The sequence below is a fragment of the Acomys minous genome (genome assembly GCF_964271855.1).
Source record: "Acomys minous genome assembly, chromosome: 9".
NCBI classification, from domain to species: Eukaryota; Metazoa; Chordata; class Mammalia; order Rodentia; family Muridae; genus Acomys; species Acomys minous.
The window spans coordinates 93,569,326-93,587,998 of NC_140490.1; the positions used below are offsets into that span (position 1 = coordinate 93,569,326).

At 41.2% G+C, this 18,673-nt stretch overlaps 1 protein-coding gene across 19 annotated transcripts in view; it reads left to right on the forward strand.

The window, feature by feature from the left end:
- ANKS1B (ankyrin repeat and sterile alpha motif domain containing 1B) overlaps positions 1-18,673 on the forward strand; it is a 999,563-nt gene that overhangs the window by 592,771 nt on the left and 388,119 nt on the right. For 16 of the 19 annotated variants that reach the window (XM_084796582.1, XM_084796560.1, XM_084796578.1 and 13 more), the window contains one exon: positions 13,227-13,333. In XM_084796582.1, the coding sequence (XP_084652708.1) occupies positions 13,227-13,333 (107 nt within the window). Of the gene's footprint in view, positions 1-12,474; positions 12,494-12,596; positions 12,616-12,674; positions 13,334-18,673 lie in introns of those variants that run through there. The other 3 variants (XM_084796570.1, XM_084796568.1, XM_084796569.1) reach the window with 3 other exon arrangements.

The window sequence follows — 18,673 nt, forward strand, 5'->3', positions numbered from 1 at the left end:
AGAAGAAGGGGAAACAAGATAAAACCAACGGAATTACTGGGTTTTATTCCCCAGTCAGGTATGGCCTATATGAATAATTTTGTTGTCTGCCAGAAGATTTTAGCATTTTAGGCTTAAATTCCATTTCCTATTTTAGACCATACCCCAGTGCATAAGTTGTCAGATCTGTTTAGCAGAGGCTGGTATTTCTTAAGCATTCCATGAAGTTTTTAGTTCAAATAAAATGCAGGGCCTGGGGGGGAAATTAAATCATAGCTCCTGACTCCCGTTAGCATTTAAACGTCAATGTCTGATCTCCGAGCTTTTTTCCTGTTTAAATCTTGGCTTCGGGATCCAGAGCGCCGCTGACCCACAGTAGTTCACTATTCCTAGAATAACTGATCTCTCTCCTCCTGTGGCCCGTGGCCTCTGCTTTTCCTTTCTGTTTTGGGCTTTCCTTTTGCCATTAGAAGAAGCACTGTCCTTAGTGGGTCATCTCTTTTTCCCGGTGTCCGTTGTAAATACTTCTTTGGAAGCAGCATGCGTATGGGGTTTATAAGGCTGAGCCTGGAGGACATTTAGGAGTGGAAAAATCAGAGAGTGGCTGTTTTCCTAGATAAAAATAAAAGTGTTGGGATCTTTCCTACACCACCCTGCAGGGGTGAGCACTCACTGCTCGCTCCTAGCTCCTGTGCCAGCGTTGCATGATCGGAGACGGGAAACCTGGCATATGCACAGAGAGCACTACTTGCTAACTGAATGTGCTATCTCTCTCCCACATGTGAGCATAGCCTTCATAAAAAGTTCACTGTGCTCTTTTTACCAGACTCTTAAAAAAAAAAAATTGCCAGGCTTTGCCTGAAATGTGATAAAAACAACCGTTGACCCCTTTTCTTTTGCTAATTACGAAGCTAGGAGTAGAACGGATCTTTTCTAGGCACTCCCAGTCCTGCTCTGTTTCTCCTGGCGACACCTTCAGTGATGGATGCCAAACTTGGCTCTTAGTGTGCGTTCAATAACTCGGAGCCTGGGATAGTGTCGCATGTCTGGGCGTTCCTTAGCTTCCCTCTGTTATTTGGCCCACCAGCTCACCTCATGCACTTTTGTCTGTTCAAAACAAAGAGAACTAGGCAAAGAAAACACTTGATGTCCTCAGACCAGTCTACTTGGTTGGGAGACTAAATGAAACCCAAGTATACATTCTCTGGGCAGTAAGGATAACTCATCCCCAGCATTGAGACCGTCTTTCTGTAACATGGCGCTTTCTCACACGCGTTATTTCATCTCCACTTCAGACAGTACAATGAGATATAGATAGGTGAGGTGTCCCCTGCATGGTATCAAAACGCAGCACACCCACGGGGATGTGCCCAAGCAGAATGGTACTTTTTCTGTGGCTCTGTAAATAATAGCAGCAGCAAATACTGAAATAATGGAGAAGAGCCAAGGTTGAAATCTGGTCACCCTGGCTCGGAAACCTGGGCTCTCAACCTTCACGTTACCCCAGCTCCCATTGACGCAGCCATCTCCCTTAGACCTTCTCCCCCCAGAGTGCCAGCAGCCATGGGTGGCAAACCTTCAGAGTACCCAGGTAAGTCCACATAGCAGCTGCAGTCTTAGCAAAGACCCTTGTTGGCATTCAAATAAAAATACCCAAGGGAGAGGACTTACCCTTCCCCGGCCTGCTTTTGTTTTCATTGCTCCACACAGAGGCTAGGAATGATGAAAAGGTGATGGGAGCAAGGAGAATAAAGAAAGTGGCATGTGATGGATGTGTGCAGGTGAGCGTTCACTCCTGCAAGAGGGCAGGTTTTCCCAGCTCACCTCCCATACCTGAGAAGCAGAGTAAAGTGACTGGTAAAGCCTTCAGCCAGGATCCTGGGGTTCAAGTCCAAATGGATGACTTCAGACCATTTATAATGATGCCATGTGTTACATTCTTCCCTCGCCCCAAGAAAGGCCATGATAACGTCAGGACTAATTCACAAGGTAGCTATGTAAACAAAATGAACTCATAGACATGGCATATCAGAGCAAAGCCTGACCACAGAAAGTGCTCAGCATACATTCGCTGCTTGACTCACACAACGAGAAATGGCCTTGTCCTAGGGTGGTTTATGCTGCCATAGCAAGATACCTGAGCACTGAGTAATTTATTTAAAAAAAAAAAAAAAACAGCAATTTATTCTCTCATAGTTCTGGAAGCCGGAAAGCTCCTTTGAGGTGCTGGCATCTGGTTTCTGAAAAGGCCCTCTGACGATGTCTTCACATGGCAGGAAGCAGGAAGGCAAGAGATGTTTTTCTTCTCGTAGCAGAAGAGACTGAACGCACTCCCACAAGCCTTTCTAATATCAAAGTCAGTGCCGTCAATAGGGTGAAGCCATGACCTAAACTCCTAATATTGTTGCAGTGGTGACTGTGTCACAGCAAATGAATTTGAGGAGCATATTCAGATTATAGTGCATAGATGGGTCTGGACACACAATAGGTGACCTCTTCTGTTATGGCTTATGTTACGGGAAGGACATAGCCTTTGGAACAGAAAAGTCTTATATGAGTCACTTGCGTATTTAATCACTATTTATTACATTTTTGAGGAGCCAATCGGCTCCTTTGTTTTCAGCCCTTGTTTGGCTGTCCCTTCTTTCCAAGTGCTGTTTTCCAAATTAAAGAAACACAGCTATGGCCCCAGGCTAGGTGTTTACCTACCTTGACTATTTCATCTTTTACTAAACAACAACTGTTGACACAGGCTGTTTTCTGCCTAAAATGTCTCTCTCCTCTTTTTGGTCACAATAATAAGTCTTGTTTCTGGGTTTTTAATCCCCTACTCTCAAGAGCCTCTCTTCTAAGGGATAAACTAGTTCCCCGGAGGCTCTAAAATCGCACAGAGATGTTCAGCACTCTCTCCCCATTGCTTAGCCAAATGCTTGGTACAAGAAGCACTTTATAAATGTCTCCCTTAGAAAACGTTCACGCTCACTGAGGAAATGCATGAAGTATGCAGAGATGTACCTTGCCCCTCCCTAATTAATGAGAACCTAATCAAGAGATGGCTGAAAGTAATCAGAATCCAAGTTACCTCACACTTTTAAAAGCGAAAACTAATTTAAAAAGAACTACACTGAAACTGTGCATTTATTTTAGTATAATTATTAAGTTTTGGGACCAATGCATTCAGGAATAAGAATGCATCCATCTACCTTTTAGATGCAGGCCAAAGTAAGACACCTGGAAGAGCAGGTTAGAAGTCAGCTTCTTGGCTCCTCCCACTCAGTACCACCTTGGCACTCAGGACAGGATGCTGTTTCTACTGCCTACAACTCTCTTCCTAGGTACCAATACGGCATCTCCTGCATTCAGATCAAGTTTTCACAGAAGCATCCCCTGGCTACTCTAAGAAGCAACAGTTTCCCTGGAAATCACTCGTTATTTCCTTTTCATATTTTACTTCTATGAAAAAACACTAAGGCCAACTTATTTGTGTATAATTGATTAATAAAAGGCTGCACATCACCTAAGTGGGGAGATGATGTGTCAGTTGGTAAAGCGTTTGCCACGCAAGCGAGCAGACCTGAGTTAGCCTGGCACTCACGGAGTAGCCCAGGCACAGTGCAGTGCACCTGTGATGCCAGCAGAGGAGGTAAAGATGGAAGGACCCTGAGGCTTGAAGTCTAGTCAGAGAGCTCCAGGTTCTGTGTGAGGACCTATCTCAAACAACAGGGGTGGGGATGACTGAGGAAGACACTGGGCATAAACCCCTGCTCTCCCCATGCACCCATACATAGTCATGTACAAGAGACAACACATGTTGTAGCATACGTGTTGATTCTGGACAGATGACTATATCACTCTCACAACGAGGAGCATGGGCCAGGGTACCAACCCCAAAGCGCCTTCCTGTCTGATCGTAATCCCATTCTTTTCCTCCTACTCCCAGGTAACTGTCAATTAATTTGGGGATTTTTGTTTGAAATTTTTTTTTGTCATGATAGAAAAGTTCGTACTATCTAGAAATTTAATAAATGGAATTGCACAGAATGTACTATTTTGATAAGGCATCTGTATTTTATTTGCTCTGTGGAATCATTTTGATAATCGTCTGTTGTTTCAAATGCTCATTGTTGAAGAAAAATATCCATTGTGTGGATGTACCACAGTTTGCTCGTTCATCTGTTAATGGACATTTCGGGCTGCTTTCAGTTGTTGAGTCTTAACAGAGAAAACTGCTATGAGTTCTTGGTTACAAGTGTCTGCCTGGCGTATGCTTCTAATCCCTGGGTGGAATCCAGCAGTGTAGAGTGGCCATGCAATAGAAACTATCACACTGATTTCGTTACTGGTAGCATCGTTTTACATTTCAGCATCAGTGATTTGGAATTCCACTTTGATCCATGTCTCAATCAACCTAGGTCATTGTCCACACTTGATGTTTTCAGACTTTTTAGTTTAGGCAGTGTTGTTGTTGTTGTTGTTATTGTTTGGTTGGTTTTTTGTTTTGGTTTGGTTTGGTTTTTTGGAGACATAGTTTAGGTATTCTAATCAGTGTGATCTCATACATTTCATTTGCATCCCCCTACTGATTAATCTTTTCAACTTCTTATTTATCATCCATCTATCTTCTCTAGTGAAACCCCTGTTTAGCTCCTGTATCCACTTAACTTCCATCTTTATTTTTCACTGCCGTGTATAAGTAAAACATGCATGATATAAGTTTGTTATCAGATGTGACTTACACATATTCATATATTCTTTTTTTAACAGTACATTTTGAAGGGTAGAACTTACGGGGTTTTTTTTTCCTTTGGTTGTTTTTGTTTTATTTTTGTTTTGTTTTATTTTTGTTTTGTTTTGCTGAAGCTTGATTATCAAATTCCCTTTAGAATTATACTTCCATTTGGTTTCTTTAGGTCCTTTACATTTCACATGCAATTCAGTCTCTAACAGCAAACACACCTGCTGGCGTTTTGATCAAGATTGAATCTGTAGAGACATTTGGGAATAATAAATGCGTTAGTAATGCTGAGTGTTATAATCCCTAGCACAAATTATCTATGTCCTCCATGATATATTCCAGCCATGTTTTATAGCCTTAAGTATACAAGTCCCTCAAGGCCTTTAATGGGTTTACTCCTTAGAAATTCATAGTATATGGTATTGTTTTATATAACACTGATTTTTATTTAATTTTTTAATTGTTCATGGCTAGTTATACAGAAATATAATTGGTTTTTTTATATATTGGTCCTGTACCCCAAAATCTTGTTAAACACATTTGTTCTGGTAAACTTTCTATAAGTCTCACAACATTTTACAAGTAGGAAATTGTGTTATAGATCAATAGAAACACCTTTACTTTTTGTTCCTTTTTCAACCTGGATATGTTTTATTTCTCTTTCATGAATCTCCAGAGGTGTTGATTATGCCATATTACCTTGGATGTTTGCCAAGGCTTGGTTATGAATCTCTGCATCTATGCCCAATGGATGTTGGTATACACAGTGCTGTTTTCTCATATGGCCTCTGTCTGACTATGGTGTTGGGTCAAAGTTAGCCTAACATCATTTTTCTGAAGTGTTTCTGTGGAATTGCCATTATTTCTTATATATTTGGTATAATTTGCAACTCAAGCCATCAAGCCCTGCATTTTCTTTGTAGAAAGATTCTTAACTATGAATACAATTGAGTTCAATAAACAGAGAACTCTTCAGTCATGGAATTTTCCATACATGATTCTCACTACTTCATCTTCCAATACTTCTCTTCATCTCTTCTTAGTTATTGAATAATTTACCGACATGAAGTTATTCAATTTTAGTGATCATTTGAAAGGAAACTTTTGGCTTCAGTGATTTTTTTTTCTCTATTGACTTTCTGTTTTTTGTCTGTCATGTATTTCCTTGGAGATCTTTATTTTCTGGGGTTCACTCACTTGGGGACTTCTGTCCACTTTGCTCATCTTTCTCAAGGTGGATGCTGCAGTTAGTGACCTGAAGCTCTTCGTTTTTAACATAATCACTGGGTGCTATCCATTTCCTCCAAAGTGCCAATGTTTCTCACAGGGTTTGAGAAATTGTTTATGTCTTTATTCAGTTAAAATATTTTTTGAGCTGGGCGGGGAGGTGCGTGCCTGTAATCCCCAGCACTGAGGGAGGCCTAGACAGGCAAGTCTCTGTGAGTTTGAGGCCAGCCTGGTGTACAAAGTAAGTCCAGGACAGCCAGGGCTACACAGAAAAACCCTGTCTTGAAAATATTTTTTTTTCTGAAAACGTAAGAAAATAATCTAACAAAGCTACAAAGAAATAGAAACAGAGACCTCAAGGTAGGAAGGCTCCTTACTATATTTACTATAATAAATATAGTAAATCCAAGGTGAAGCAGCTAGGTCAACTGGAAGCATGTGAATGATTTGTTAAATCGGAGGAAAGTGCTATCAGGACGTGTTAGAAATTCTGGAAACCACTAACCTGCACTCTCTGTCTTCTCAGATCATTAATTTTCTTCCTTCTCAACTCTCAGATGGGGTTGAAAACCAGATAGTTTAGTTTTACAATTAAGCTTAGTTGTTTAGGGGTTAAGTTGTTTTTAAGTCTAGATAGATGTTTTTAGGTTGATAGAGATGAGATAATGATAGATGTTGATTTACATTCAGAATTTTAGACTCACCAAGACAAGAAAGATGTTCCCTCCAAGGTTGTCAAATACAAATAGGCAGAACACTATGCACCTTACATTTATATAATTCCTGATTGTTTCATGGTCCTTCTTGCTGTATATAGTTTATTGTATATATGTGTGACAGTATAAATATATATGTAAAAGTAAAAAAATTAAATTAAATTAAAAAAAGAAATCGACTAGGACACAATTATCTTAACAAATACCAGCAAGCTCTAAGAACTGGTTCCAAATGGGCCACATGGGTGAGTGAGAAGCATCCAGAAGTCACACTTGGTTGTAGGAAAAAGGAGAAAAGGAAGGTAGAATGTTACAAAATGTTAATGGCACCAGTGTTGGAGGGACATAGAGTGACTGGAGAGTGTGTCATATTTCGCTAATGGTATCTCCACTCTGGCAAAAATGAGTGGAAAAATAAAAAGTTGATTTATCCGTGCCATGAAACACTATTCAGTTATCAATAGGACTATGCTATTGACACAGGACCGTTTGTGTGGGTTTCAGTGGACACACCCTAAGTGATAAGAGCCAACTCCCAGAATATATGCGCTGTTATGTGTGTCGCTCAGGTATCATTCTTAAAGTCACAGCATAATTGACATTGAGAACAAATTAATGTTGGCGGAAGATGTGAGATACAAGGGGAGAGATGGCCGTGACCATAAGAGGGGGTGTGAGATTCTTGCTCCTGCAATGGTGGTCACATGACTTTACGTGCCACAAGACTGCATAGGAATAAACACACAGAAATGCGTGCATGTGAAATTGGCGAAATCTGAATGAAGCCAATGGATTTTATCAGCATCACTTAGCTGTGTTGCTGTATGATCCTTTTAAAGCCTAAGGGTGGATGGGTAAAGTGTTAGAGAGTCCCTGCTCGTGACTAGTTCTTATAACTACATGTGGGCCTGAAAAACATTAAAGAAAATAAGCAAATTGTGCTAGAGATGTAATGTAAAAAACTGAATAAACTGTGATATGTCCACATTATGGACTGCTATGCAGTATTATATATACATATGTAACATATACATACAATATATACATATATAATGACTGCATAGTAGTGTATAATATGTATATATACATATATATGTATACACATATATACATGCAAATATATATACATACACACATACATGTAATCATATATATATATACACACACACACACATACTTGTGTATGCATGAGAATTCAGGGGTCTTCGGAGGCCAGAAGTGGGGATGTGCATATCCCCTGAAACTGGAGTTACAGGTAGTTGTAATTTGCCCAACATGGGTGCTGAGAGCAAAACTCAGGTTTTCTGTGAGGGCAGCACACACTCTTAACCGCTGACCCATTTCTCCAACACCATGAACTTATTTTTAAAGTTAAAATACTAAGTTAGAATTAAATAATTTCTTTAATAGAATTTGTATGAGACATTATTGGATCAGGAAAGCAAGGCTCACAAAAGCAAATGTGATATGATTCCTTTTTGCGAAACAGTGCTAAAATTCCCCACATATCTATGTATATCTGAGTATATCTGCCTTTGTGTGTGGATTATTATGTATGTGCCATTTAACAATGAGGAAATATATGTGAATTTTCACACTAGCTTGTTAATACAAATATCTTTGAAAGGATAATGGATGTTACAGACAGAAGAAAGGAACTAGGGGAGGGATGACCAAGAAAAGCAAAGATGAAAAGAAAAAAAGCAAAGTGCCAAAATAGCAGTATATATGCCATATATTATATGTGAAATAATCAATGTGTGTTCAGTTTTCAAGAACTTAAAAATGTAAGTTTTATTTTACATTTTATTATTAAGACCCATAAAGCTGTTGAGCCATAATTTATTTACTATTTACCCATTTAAAATGTACAGCCCAGTGATTGTTAGTATACTCACAGAAGTTGACAGCCATTTCTACAAGCAGCTATAAAACATTTTCATCTCTTCCCTAAGGACTCCCAGATCCATTAATAGTGACTCCAAATGTCACCTCAAGTCCCTTCCCAGTCCTAGCTTCCTTTCTGACTCTACAGATGTGCCTGTCTCATGTGTAACGTAGGAACGGGATCAAATGACAGTTGCTTTTCTGGCTGGCTTCCTTCACCTAGCATGATGCTTCCGAGTAGCATGCTGCCTCACTTCATTTCTTTTCATTGCCAAGTAATATTCCACTGAGTGAGTGTTAACAGACTGAATTCGTCTATTCATAGATGTTGCCTGGTCAGGCACTGTCATCTTACCCCCTTCTATCTGCTGTCTCTTGCACCTCACCTGGTATCACAGGTTGATAGGTAGATATGGACGTTCACTAGCCACCAGGTGGTGGCGCTATTGTTTTGTGTGGTTCCCTGAGATTTAACTGTGGTCCAGCTAAATCTGAGGAGGAGGAGGAGGAGGAGGAGGAGGAGGAGGAGGAGGAGGAGGAGGAGGAGGAGGAGGAGGAGGAGGAGGAGGAGAAGGAGGAGGAGGAGTTTTGGAATCCAGGCTTTGAAGTTCATTCTGATGATAGACGGCTCTTATTTCTTCTGTTTCCCTGGTTCTTGAAACTAGGGTACCATTTAAACTTTTTGCCTGAGTGAAGCATACTACCCTCATCTTTGCTATTCAGCACCCAAATCTTCTTTTCCTTTATTTAATTTTTTCCCTTTTAATTGCAGGCTGTCCCTATGCACCCAAGGTTGGTTAGGATTCAATGCCCCCCTGCCTTTGCCCATGGAGAGCTAGAATTAAAATTATACACCACTGTATCTGGCTTTCTATTGTATGTATATATATATATATATATACATACATATATATATATAATATCCTTCTCATCTTCTACTTCAGGTGAAGTTAACCACCTGGGCAAGCAAGCTTTACAGCTTTAGATTTTTTGAGAATGACCTTCCCCATACACAAAAAGCCTTGAGCTGTCCTTCTGACCAATGGACTGTGCCAATAGCCTTCTGTCTTCTCTGTGTACCTTTCTGGGTATTGAACCTGGGCCCTGTGAGCACACAGTTCCCCACTGCTTTTGATCTGCCCGAACTGGATTAGACTTCTACCCCATGACCAAGAGCTGGGTGGACGAACGAAGCTCCTGACTTCTCCGTTGTTCTGACTGGGAATTTAATCTCTGCAACTTGAAGGAGATTGGAAGGGCTGAACTGGCCCTTCTGATGAGATACCGTATCTGTGGATTGGGAGCCGGGGAAAGAAGGTGCCCGTTGACCCTGTGTCTGTGGAAAGGACTAGGCTACAAGGGAAAGTGGGAGCCCACTGTCACCAACCAACCCCAGAATCCTGATCTCACCAGTTTAGAAATGCCTTAAAAATAAGTATCTCTTCATCTCTTGGTTGGTCTTAGAACACTTTGTAGATCCTTCCAGTGGTTTGTTTGTTTGTTTTGTTATTTCTTTTTTGAGGGGAAGGTATTGGAGTTTGTTTTTGTTCTTTACTATCCCTAATTTTGAGCCTTGGTACTTGTTTCTGACAGTGGCGTTCCCAGAATTCTCTTTTCAGAAGACTGTGCCAAAGGGAAGTCCCCTAGTTCCATCACTTTGTTTGAGCTTCAGCCTCCTTGTCATCCGTGACAACAACCCAGACGATGACTCAGGACACAATGGCCCTAAGTCCGTTCCTCCAGCTCCCTTTTGGCATCTCACTTTGGGAAATTACAGAGGTCCTAGCTGAAAAAAGGTGCCGGCCCAGTGGTGTGTCGCAAAATTTTCAAGACTCCCGGAAAGTATTTTAAGTACAATGAAGAATATATTTAGACAGTATAAAAAATGTGATCTTCAGGCCTAAATCGGGATTCTTTAGAAGTTTGACTCATGAGAAAACACTGAAACGAAATCCGAAACCAACATGCCTCAGGATCTCTGTCCCTCCTCCCTGCCAGTTCACGTCCCCCTTACATTTCGCTAACATATGACAATTACCAAACAGAAATCAGAAAATTTAAAATTTAAAATAATAGAATTCCGGGAGTCTATATAAATATTTCTGAAATGAGTAACAACCAGTAACCTCTCTGAAGTGTTTTTGTACAACAGTCTAAGCCTTAAAATGAGTTTCCCTTTTTATTTACTAAGAAACCGAAACCTACTTCCAGAATCATTCATTCATTCATTCATTCACTTATTCATTTACATAATGGGGATGACTTAGTACCTAGGAATAGAGTGGTCCTGGTTAAGGAGTATAAGGGGGTGTGGAGATGTTGGGATAAGGTCAATAAAGCTCAATGGAAACCCCAACCTTATCACCAAGAAGTGAAAGTTCATTTTTAACCCATCAGGAAAGCACAGCAGGGTTTTGAAACAAGGGTTAGTAATCAAGGCTATGTCTTAGATTATTCTGACACTCTTTATAAATTAGATTTTTTTTTAAATACCATGGGTAGGAGGGTAAGAAAGGGCTCAGTAGGCAAAGGCACTTGCTGTCATACCTGATTAGGTTTGATCCCAGTGACCCACGTGGTGAAAGCAACAAACCGACTCATGGGCACGTGCACGCACACACAACGCACACACAACACAAACACACACGCATACACACACACACACACAAATCAAATGAAATGAAACATTTTTAATGATTAAAAATATAGCCGAGTTTAAAGATCAATGTAGTGGCCATCATTATACTGGGCCATATGCCAGGAAACAAAATTGAGGGAAATGGCTGTTCCATAAACATAAAACAGCAGAGGGCAAGGCGAACTACAGCTCAGAGATTGGGGTCAGCAGTAGAAGAAGGGCGCTTGCTGTTTTGAGATTAAATGTCTATACGTCAAGGAGATTGGCAATGGCCTTAAACAGAAAAAAAAAAAAGAAACAGAGGAAGGTGAGAGTTAAAGAAAGAAGAAAAGAATTCATTTACCCAATAAATGTTAATTGGGCACATACTGTGTGCCTGGCACCGTTGTGTGTGTGGTGGAGGCCATGGAGGGGGGGGTGGGGGTCGGGGTACCGTGAGAGTTGTCTTTCATTTTTAAAGTACTCGATGTGGAAGAGCCTCTGTTCCCAATCTGCGTGACTCCAAAGGAAGAGCTGGAGCCAGAGAGTGGGAGTTAGGGAGGAAGTAAAATATCTTTCTAACAAATGGAGGCTTTGGCTGAGTGGTGAGAGCCCCATCTCAGGCAGCATTCAAGCAGAAGATGGGTGGTCTTCTAGGAACAATGGGGCAAGAGTCCTTCCTTGGGATGAGGGTAGCTTAGCCTTCCTCATAGCTCGCCTCAAGTCTCTTCTCTGATGAAGTAGTTCTGCAGGTTCTATTATTAATCTGCGGTTTCTCTCAATTATTAAATAAATTACTCAGTCTGTCTGCCATTCAGTAAAACTCACACACTTACATCTGTTATTCTTGAATTATTTTTGGTTAGGGCTCTTCTTCTTTATTAAAAAAAAAAATTCTACCCAGCTAATGTTACCTTTATAGATATTTTAGAATGAGATGCCTGGTAGATAGAGTTATAAATACCAGGAGTGGGGGCAGAAAGGCTCGTCTTATGCCTAATAATGTTGATGTTTAGAACAAGCCAGGAATGAATTATCTTGACTTGCAGATTATGATGCAGTTTCTATATGTTGCAGTAAATCAAAAACAAATTTTTTTAAAAATCCTCCGAGAGGTTCACATTGATACCGCATAGTAAAGAAAAAGAATAATTGCACAGTGAAGCCTTTCGATCAGAAACAGTTCCCCCTGGTGCATTTTAAAAAGGGAGAAAGGCGAGGAGGGAAAGGGGAAGGGGAACCTGTGGTGTGCCTTGTTATGAGCCGCAGTTCAAGCCTCGCGTTTCCTGGTGTCTTTTGAAACGTAAAAACCCCCACCACAAACAGCTCTCGGTAATGTATAACCGGGGATGAAGATTCGATTCGGATTTAAGCGCTTTGGTTTGCTTTTGAGTCTTGCTATTTTCTGCATTTGTTTTGACTGCTCTCATCATTCAAGATTGACGCTCGGATGGGTGTGTAGGAGGAAGCAGCACAGCGGGCTTACAGCTTGCAGACAAAAAAAAAAATCTGCCTTATCTGATGGCTATTATTGAAAATGCGAGGTGTAGCCTGGGCTGGGTAATGAAGGGGAGCGAGCGAGGGGGAGCAAGGAGCACGGAGCTGCATACTGATGCGAGTAGGAGTGTACTTGATAAAAAAAGGAATTCTGGCTGCTGGCCGTGCAGTGCTCACTGTGGAGTACTCCAGCAGGCACAGAGAACGCAGAGCAGCCTAAGCTGACAGCTTGATATGCCTTCTTCTCCTGCCTGGTTTTTTGGGGGCTGTATGACGCACTGGCCAGTAGTAGAGATTAATATGTAAGAAATGTGGAGCTAGGATCAAGGCGCACTCCACAGCCTGCCTGGCAAACTATGTTTTGCTTCTGACTTTGCTCGCTCGCGTGCTCTCTCCTCTCTCTCTCTCTCTTGCTGAGAACGTTAATCTGTCAAGCTGGCGGGCTCCTTTGATAACAACTTCCCCAGGAGCATCATGTGGCAATGCCACCTCTCAGCCCAGGACTACCGCTATTACCCCGTGGACGGCTACTCCCTGCTAAAACGCTTCCCTCTCCACCCTCTTACAGGACCCAGATGCCCTGTCCAAACAGTGGGACAATGGTTGGAAAGCATTGGGCTACCTCAGTACGAGAACCACCTGATGGCTAATGGATTTGACAATGTACAGTTTATGGTAAGATGCTCTCTGTGCCCGCGGAGCTGCCTTTTGTCTGTCTTTGCTTCTTATGTGTCTTACGTGGCTCAGAGGCAGCCCAGCTTGCACGGGAAACGGATCCGCTTTATTTATGTAGCTGCATCGGAAAATTGGATGCCTTTAGAACAGAACTTACCGTGTGCATATAGACACCGGCTAGGAAGTGGGATCGATATGCATCCATTAGGCATGTGCGTTGTATGAATTGGTGAGAGCTCTATTTATAGGCTCCGAAAAAAGATTAACATATATATATTCTCCATGTCACTCTTTGTGTGATTTTTTTTTATCCCTCTCCTATAAATTTGCAATCTTAGCATACAATTAGATTAAGCCACGCTTCAGCTAAATCTGGAGACGTGTTAGTTCACTTGCCCATCAGCATTTGTGATTAATTAAACAATTCGCTGTATTGACGCTATAAAGATCATTTTTTCCCCCTGCTAATCATTCAGTAAACAGTTTAAAATCCTGCGGACGACCCTTCATTAGCTAGCTGCTTCAGCCGGTCGACTGGGGAGAGCATGCGCTTCCTTCCACACGGTGACTGAAAAGCATTGAAGTATTGTTTGTCACTTTAGGTGAAAAGCAAACATTAGGGTCAGTTAGCTGGCAGTGTCTAGAAAGGGGCTGATGTACCAAATGCATTGGTGCACTTGTGAGTCCTGGTCTACGTGCTGTGTGAGCCGGGTGTGTGCAAACTTCTCACGGTGCATATAGGTGAGGAGGAGGGTAGGAGGGGTGAAGAAGGCAGTCTAGTTTTCTAATCATTCCTAGACCTCCCGCAGTGCTCACCAGCTTCCCTTGTTAAGCCACTTTAAGCTACGTCACAGACCTTCCTTACCTTTCCTTGATTTTAAGGCCCCATCACACATATCACTAGTGCCTAAATTTGGGGAGACCTACATGTCATAACCATGTAACACACCACCAGCTCGTAGGCATACTTAATAGTTCTTCAAACAAAATGCTGGGACTGACACCTGCAGCAGCAGCATAAACACTGAGTGCTAATCATATCTTTTCAGGTTTTTTTTTTGGGGGGGGAGATTGTTTTTCTTCAGACTTGACTGAATTATTACAGATTTTCAGGCTTTTAAGATGGTTAAACTTCTACTCCTACAAAACATGTATATGCCTACAAAGATTTTTTTTAATACATAAATGTGGCCCGTTGTATGGTCATTAAGTAATATATGCATATAACCCATTATGGGGATCTTACTATGTTTTTAATAATGAGCTATTTGTTTATTTTTCTTGTGTCCATCAGTCACTGGTTGTGCAGCAGAGATGCCGTGGGTGTTGAGATAGGATGGAAGTGGAAGTTGTTACAGCCGTGAGCGGATTTAAGACTTAACTTAGGGAAGTAAACAGATGGCATTAATAATTAGAGGAACCGCAAACAAAATGACTATCATTTCACTGTGTTGACCACACACATCTCTACATTGCTACTCTTTCCCCGAGTCTCCACCAGAGACGGGGCATGTCATCCCTAAGCCCTTGTCTGAATTTATTCCAGTCCTTGAGAAATTGGGCTTTAGACTCCCTGAATTAATTGACCACACCGAATGACTTTAATTCAACTTAATTTTCCTCTGAATATTAAACACTTATGGGCAAATGTACTTGAACGTACTTAACTAAAAAAGTAATCACTCCGGCTTCAAAGAAGAATTTGAGTAAAGAGTGCAAGGAACAGTCATGTGTGAATTGTGCACAAAATGTATCCAAAAGGCAAAAATACTGAGTACCATGGAAAGATTAAAGTCTAATCATAGAGTGTGGCTTTACTTGTTTCTTTCCAAGTGTTGTATGTAATCTTCCAGAAAATAAGATCACCTTGTTAGCTCAGACAAGCCAAAGACTTGCACCACGAGACAGAACTTAAAAAAAAAAAAAAAAGACAGCTTTGATTTACCATGTAGAAGGATTAATTGTGAAAATGAAGCAAATCATGAAATGATGTCATCAGTCAGTGTATTGCACGCTGTCATACACCATTTGTTTGCTGCCAATATTGTGAGAAAAGAATGTCTACCTCTATGGTAGTTGTTCATTGATGGCCACTGTCTGCTTAATGCTGAACTTAAAGCACACTGTGATTGGCCCACTTCAAGCAACAGATTTCATTAATGTAAAAATCTGTTAGACCTGCTCAGTTTCTATTCAGCATCATATCCTAGCTTTTGTATTTCTGGTAGCACATTCTGACCTGCATTTATTCATTCTGTTGCCTAAGCAACAAGCACCACGCTCCCATTAACTATGATGTAGTGTAGGTCTTATTAGCTTTTTAGGGGAAGAGGCAGTGGGCAGCAAGAGGGTATAATTAATGTTGGTAAAAATGTCGTAGTACATCCATGCATGCACTTTGTCTTGGAAACATTCTCTGGAACTAATATTTCATTTAATCAATATGCTATTGCTACAAAATATAAAACTTTCTTATAAATAATTTTTGATGAAAATATTTATTGAAAGATTAATATTTTTTGCTAAATCTGTTCTATATACTCTTAAACACAAAATGCAATATATGGATGACTTTATCTAATGGCAATCATTAACTTTAGTAAAGATTACTTAATAGTGATTTCTGAACATGGCTGGAGACGCAGGAAGCTCCTCCCCACATGCTTTTAAATGATTACCAACTGTCATCACGTCTCCTTCAGGCTCTTCATACTCACCCCGGAGTCCATAGATACAAGAATCATTTTCCATATCTTCAAGGCAATAAATTATAAACTTCTCCTCTATGCGTTCATGCTTGTTTGTAGAATATTGTGGACACGGATGAGATCCAAGGTGCCCTTAAGAATATAAAATAAACCGAAGTTGCTGTCGTTCAGGAAGGGCCACTACAGGACCCAAAACCAGCTAAGACTTTGTGAAAGTCATGTGTGTGTTGACATCACAAGTCACGTGTCTGGTGTCATCCCTGGTCCCGCCCTGCCTGTTCCTGTAAAGACACACATCCCATCTGTTCTCTGCATAAACACAATCTACCTGCTACTCGCCAGTCCTGGGAGGAGTGTTGTGGGGGGGCTGTCCTGCGAGCCTTTCACCCTTTCTTCATCCTTTGCAATGTATGTAACATGACTAAGTTTTAATGTTGCTTATTTTCCCAACAAGGAATTTAGGGGCGTGCCCATTGCTGCACAGAATGTGCTTGCTTGTTTTTCCCTGCTATAGTAATTGCTACCACCATCTTTCTTTTCTAAGTTAGGTGACTACTTCCTAAGCTGTCAAAGTCTCAAACCCTCTGTGCCTTTTCCTGTGACTTTGCTCTTTGTGCCCTCTTCCTGCTCCTTAGCTACTCGTTTCCTTTTTGCCCCTATACTTTTTATTCTCAAAGGTCTCCCTGTCTTGTTTACGTAACTTTCCTTAAGGACTCTAGTCAGTCGTGGTGTGTCTTCTCTGAACTTGTGTAGTGGTTGTGTTTTGTAGCCATCGTTCTGTCTCTGGAGTTAGGGATTGACTTCCCACATGAGTGTGTACCTTGTCTACTCAACTACAGCACACACTCGGCAAGCCTGCTTTGCGTGTGATTCCCTTGTCTTTCTCTCAACTCCTAATGTAACGCTATATATGTAGAAATCCACCTGTAAACGCAGCAGATTTGGCATGGCTGGACTGCCAGTCTCGTTTATAAACTAAAAATCTTTTTTTTTTTTTACAATGAGAGTATGGCTTACTAATTGTCTCATTCAGGAACTGAGTCCTCCATAAATATTTTTCCATGCACTAAGAATTGCTAATTACTAGAGATGTAATGATGAACAAAACATGACCCTCACCTCAGTCGGGGTATGCTGTTGTCCTGAGTATTTGCATGCACATCTCACAAGCGTTCCTTCATGCACATAGACTATAAGACAGGAATCTTGCCCCTCGTCTTTCCATACAATCACTGCCACTCAGCAAATTTTCTTTTGGACGTTAAATTATAGTGCATAAAGGAAAGTCCAAACAGTCTTTTGGAGCCGGAAGTCAAGGAGAAGGCAATACCCGCTTAGCAATCCTACAGCGGACTGATGGTAGAGGCAGTATTATGAGGCTTGTATTACTTGGAGGCGGACTGATATACTGCAATCATTAACCAACAGTTCCATTTGTAAATTCTTAAGGAGGGGAAGATGAAATTTTACATTGTGTCATTCTTTTCAGTGCCTCCTGTTGACCTATGGACTTGGGATGGTTTGACCATTGTTGAAGTGTTCAAGATGAAGGCTTTATGGAGTCAATTATGAAAACAATGCAGGAAGTCCCACACAAAGTGGCATTTCTGTGAACTTGAGTGGCTAGCATTCATAAAGCACTTACTAAGGGGCAAAGTGAGCAGTGCCCATTAGACACAGAGAGAGAGACCCATGGAGCCATTGACCATGATAGAACTGAACAAAGGATGCGATCGAGAGAATGCTGATAAGTACATGTCAAACTGAGGCTTTTCTCCCATGTCTGTGGTGCATTTTACATGCTAATTACATGGACCCACAGATCTCTCATACTTTCCAGAATGTCACTGTAGTAAAAGAGCTCTGTTTGCAGCTAGCCGGGAAAAATGAGCTTCTAAGTCTTAGCAAACCACCATCCAAGTAAGAAGTTAGTCCTGTGAAGTACAGAAATAAATTGCCCCAATGGCTGAGACTAACCACTGCCGTGATGATTTCTTACTCAAATACTCTTTTCAGGCAAATCTATTAAGTTTCTGCGATTTAAAGGTATAAGAGAAAAATGGCCTGTTTCTTTCACCTCCCCATCTCTAAAGCTGGTTGGGATTTGAGTCAAGTGGGTGGCCTTATGGTACAAAAGCAGCTATAATTTTCTAAACACATTTCGGACAGTCGTGGTAAATTTGCTCTTACAGAAGACTTTTCCAACCACTGATATTTAATACCTGTTCATCTCTAGCAGTCACTGCCAAAGGGGAGCCATTTCTTTTTAATCTGGACAACAGCTTAGTTGCAAATATAAAGAGGCGGCAGCGACAGTGGAGGGGTGGGAGGAGACAGGAATGAAGACTTCTTATTAGCACGGTCTTGTCTTTCTACGGTTTGGTTCACTCCTCTGCAGAATCAGTCCCTTGAGGAATCTAGAAGCAATGCTCTTTGGGAACGGTTATCTTAATATTTCAAGCAGTTCAAAGATGCAGGACACAATGTTGGTGCCAAGAGAGCCCGGGGAAGGGGACTGACTGCTGGTGCAGCACAGAAAGTCCCAGATGCGGGCATGTGTCAGGATGGGTGACCGTGCTGAGTGACTCTCAGGAAGGGTGCCAGCTATAGTTCCAATCTGGTGACAGAAAGG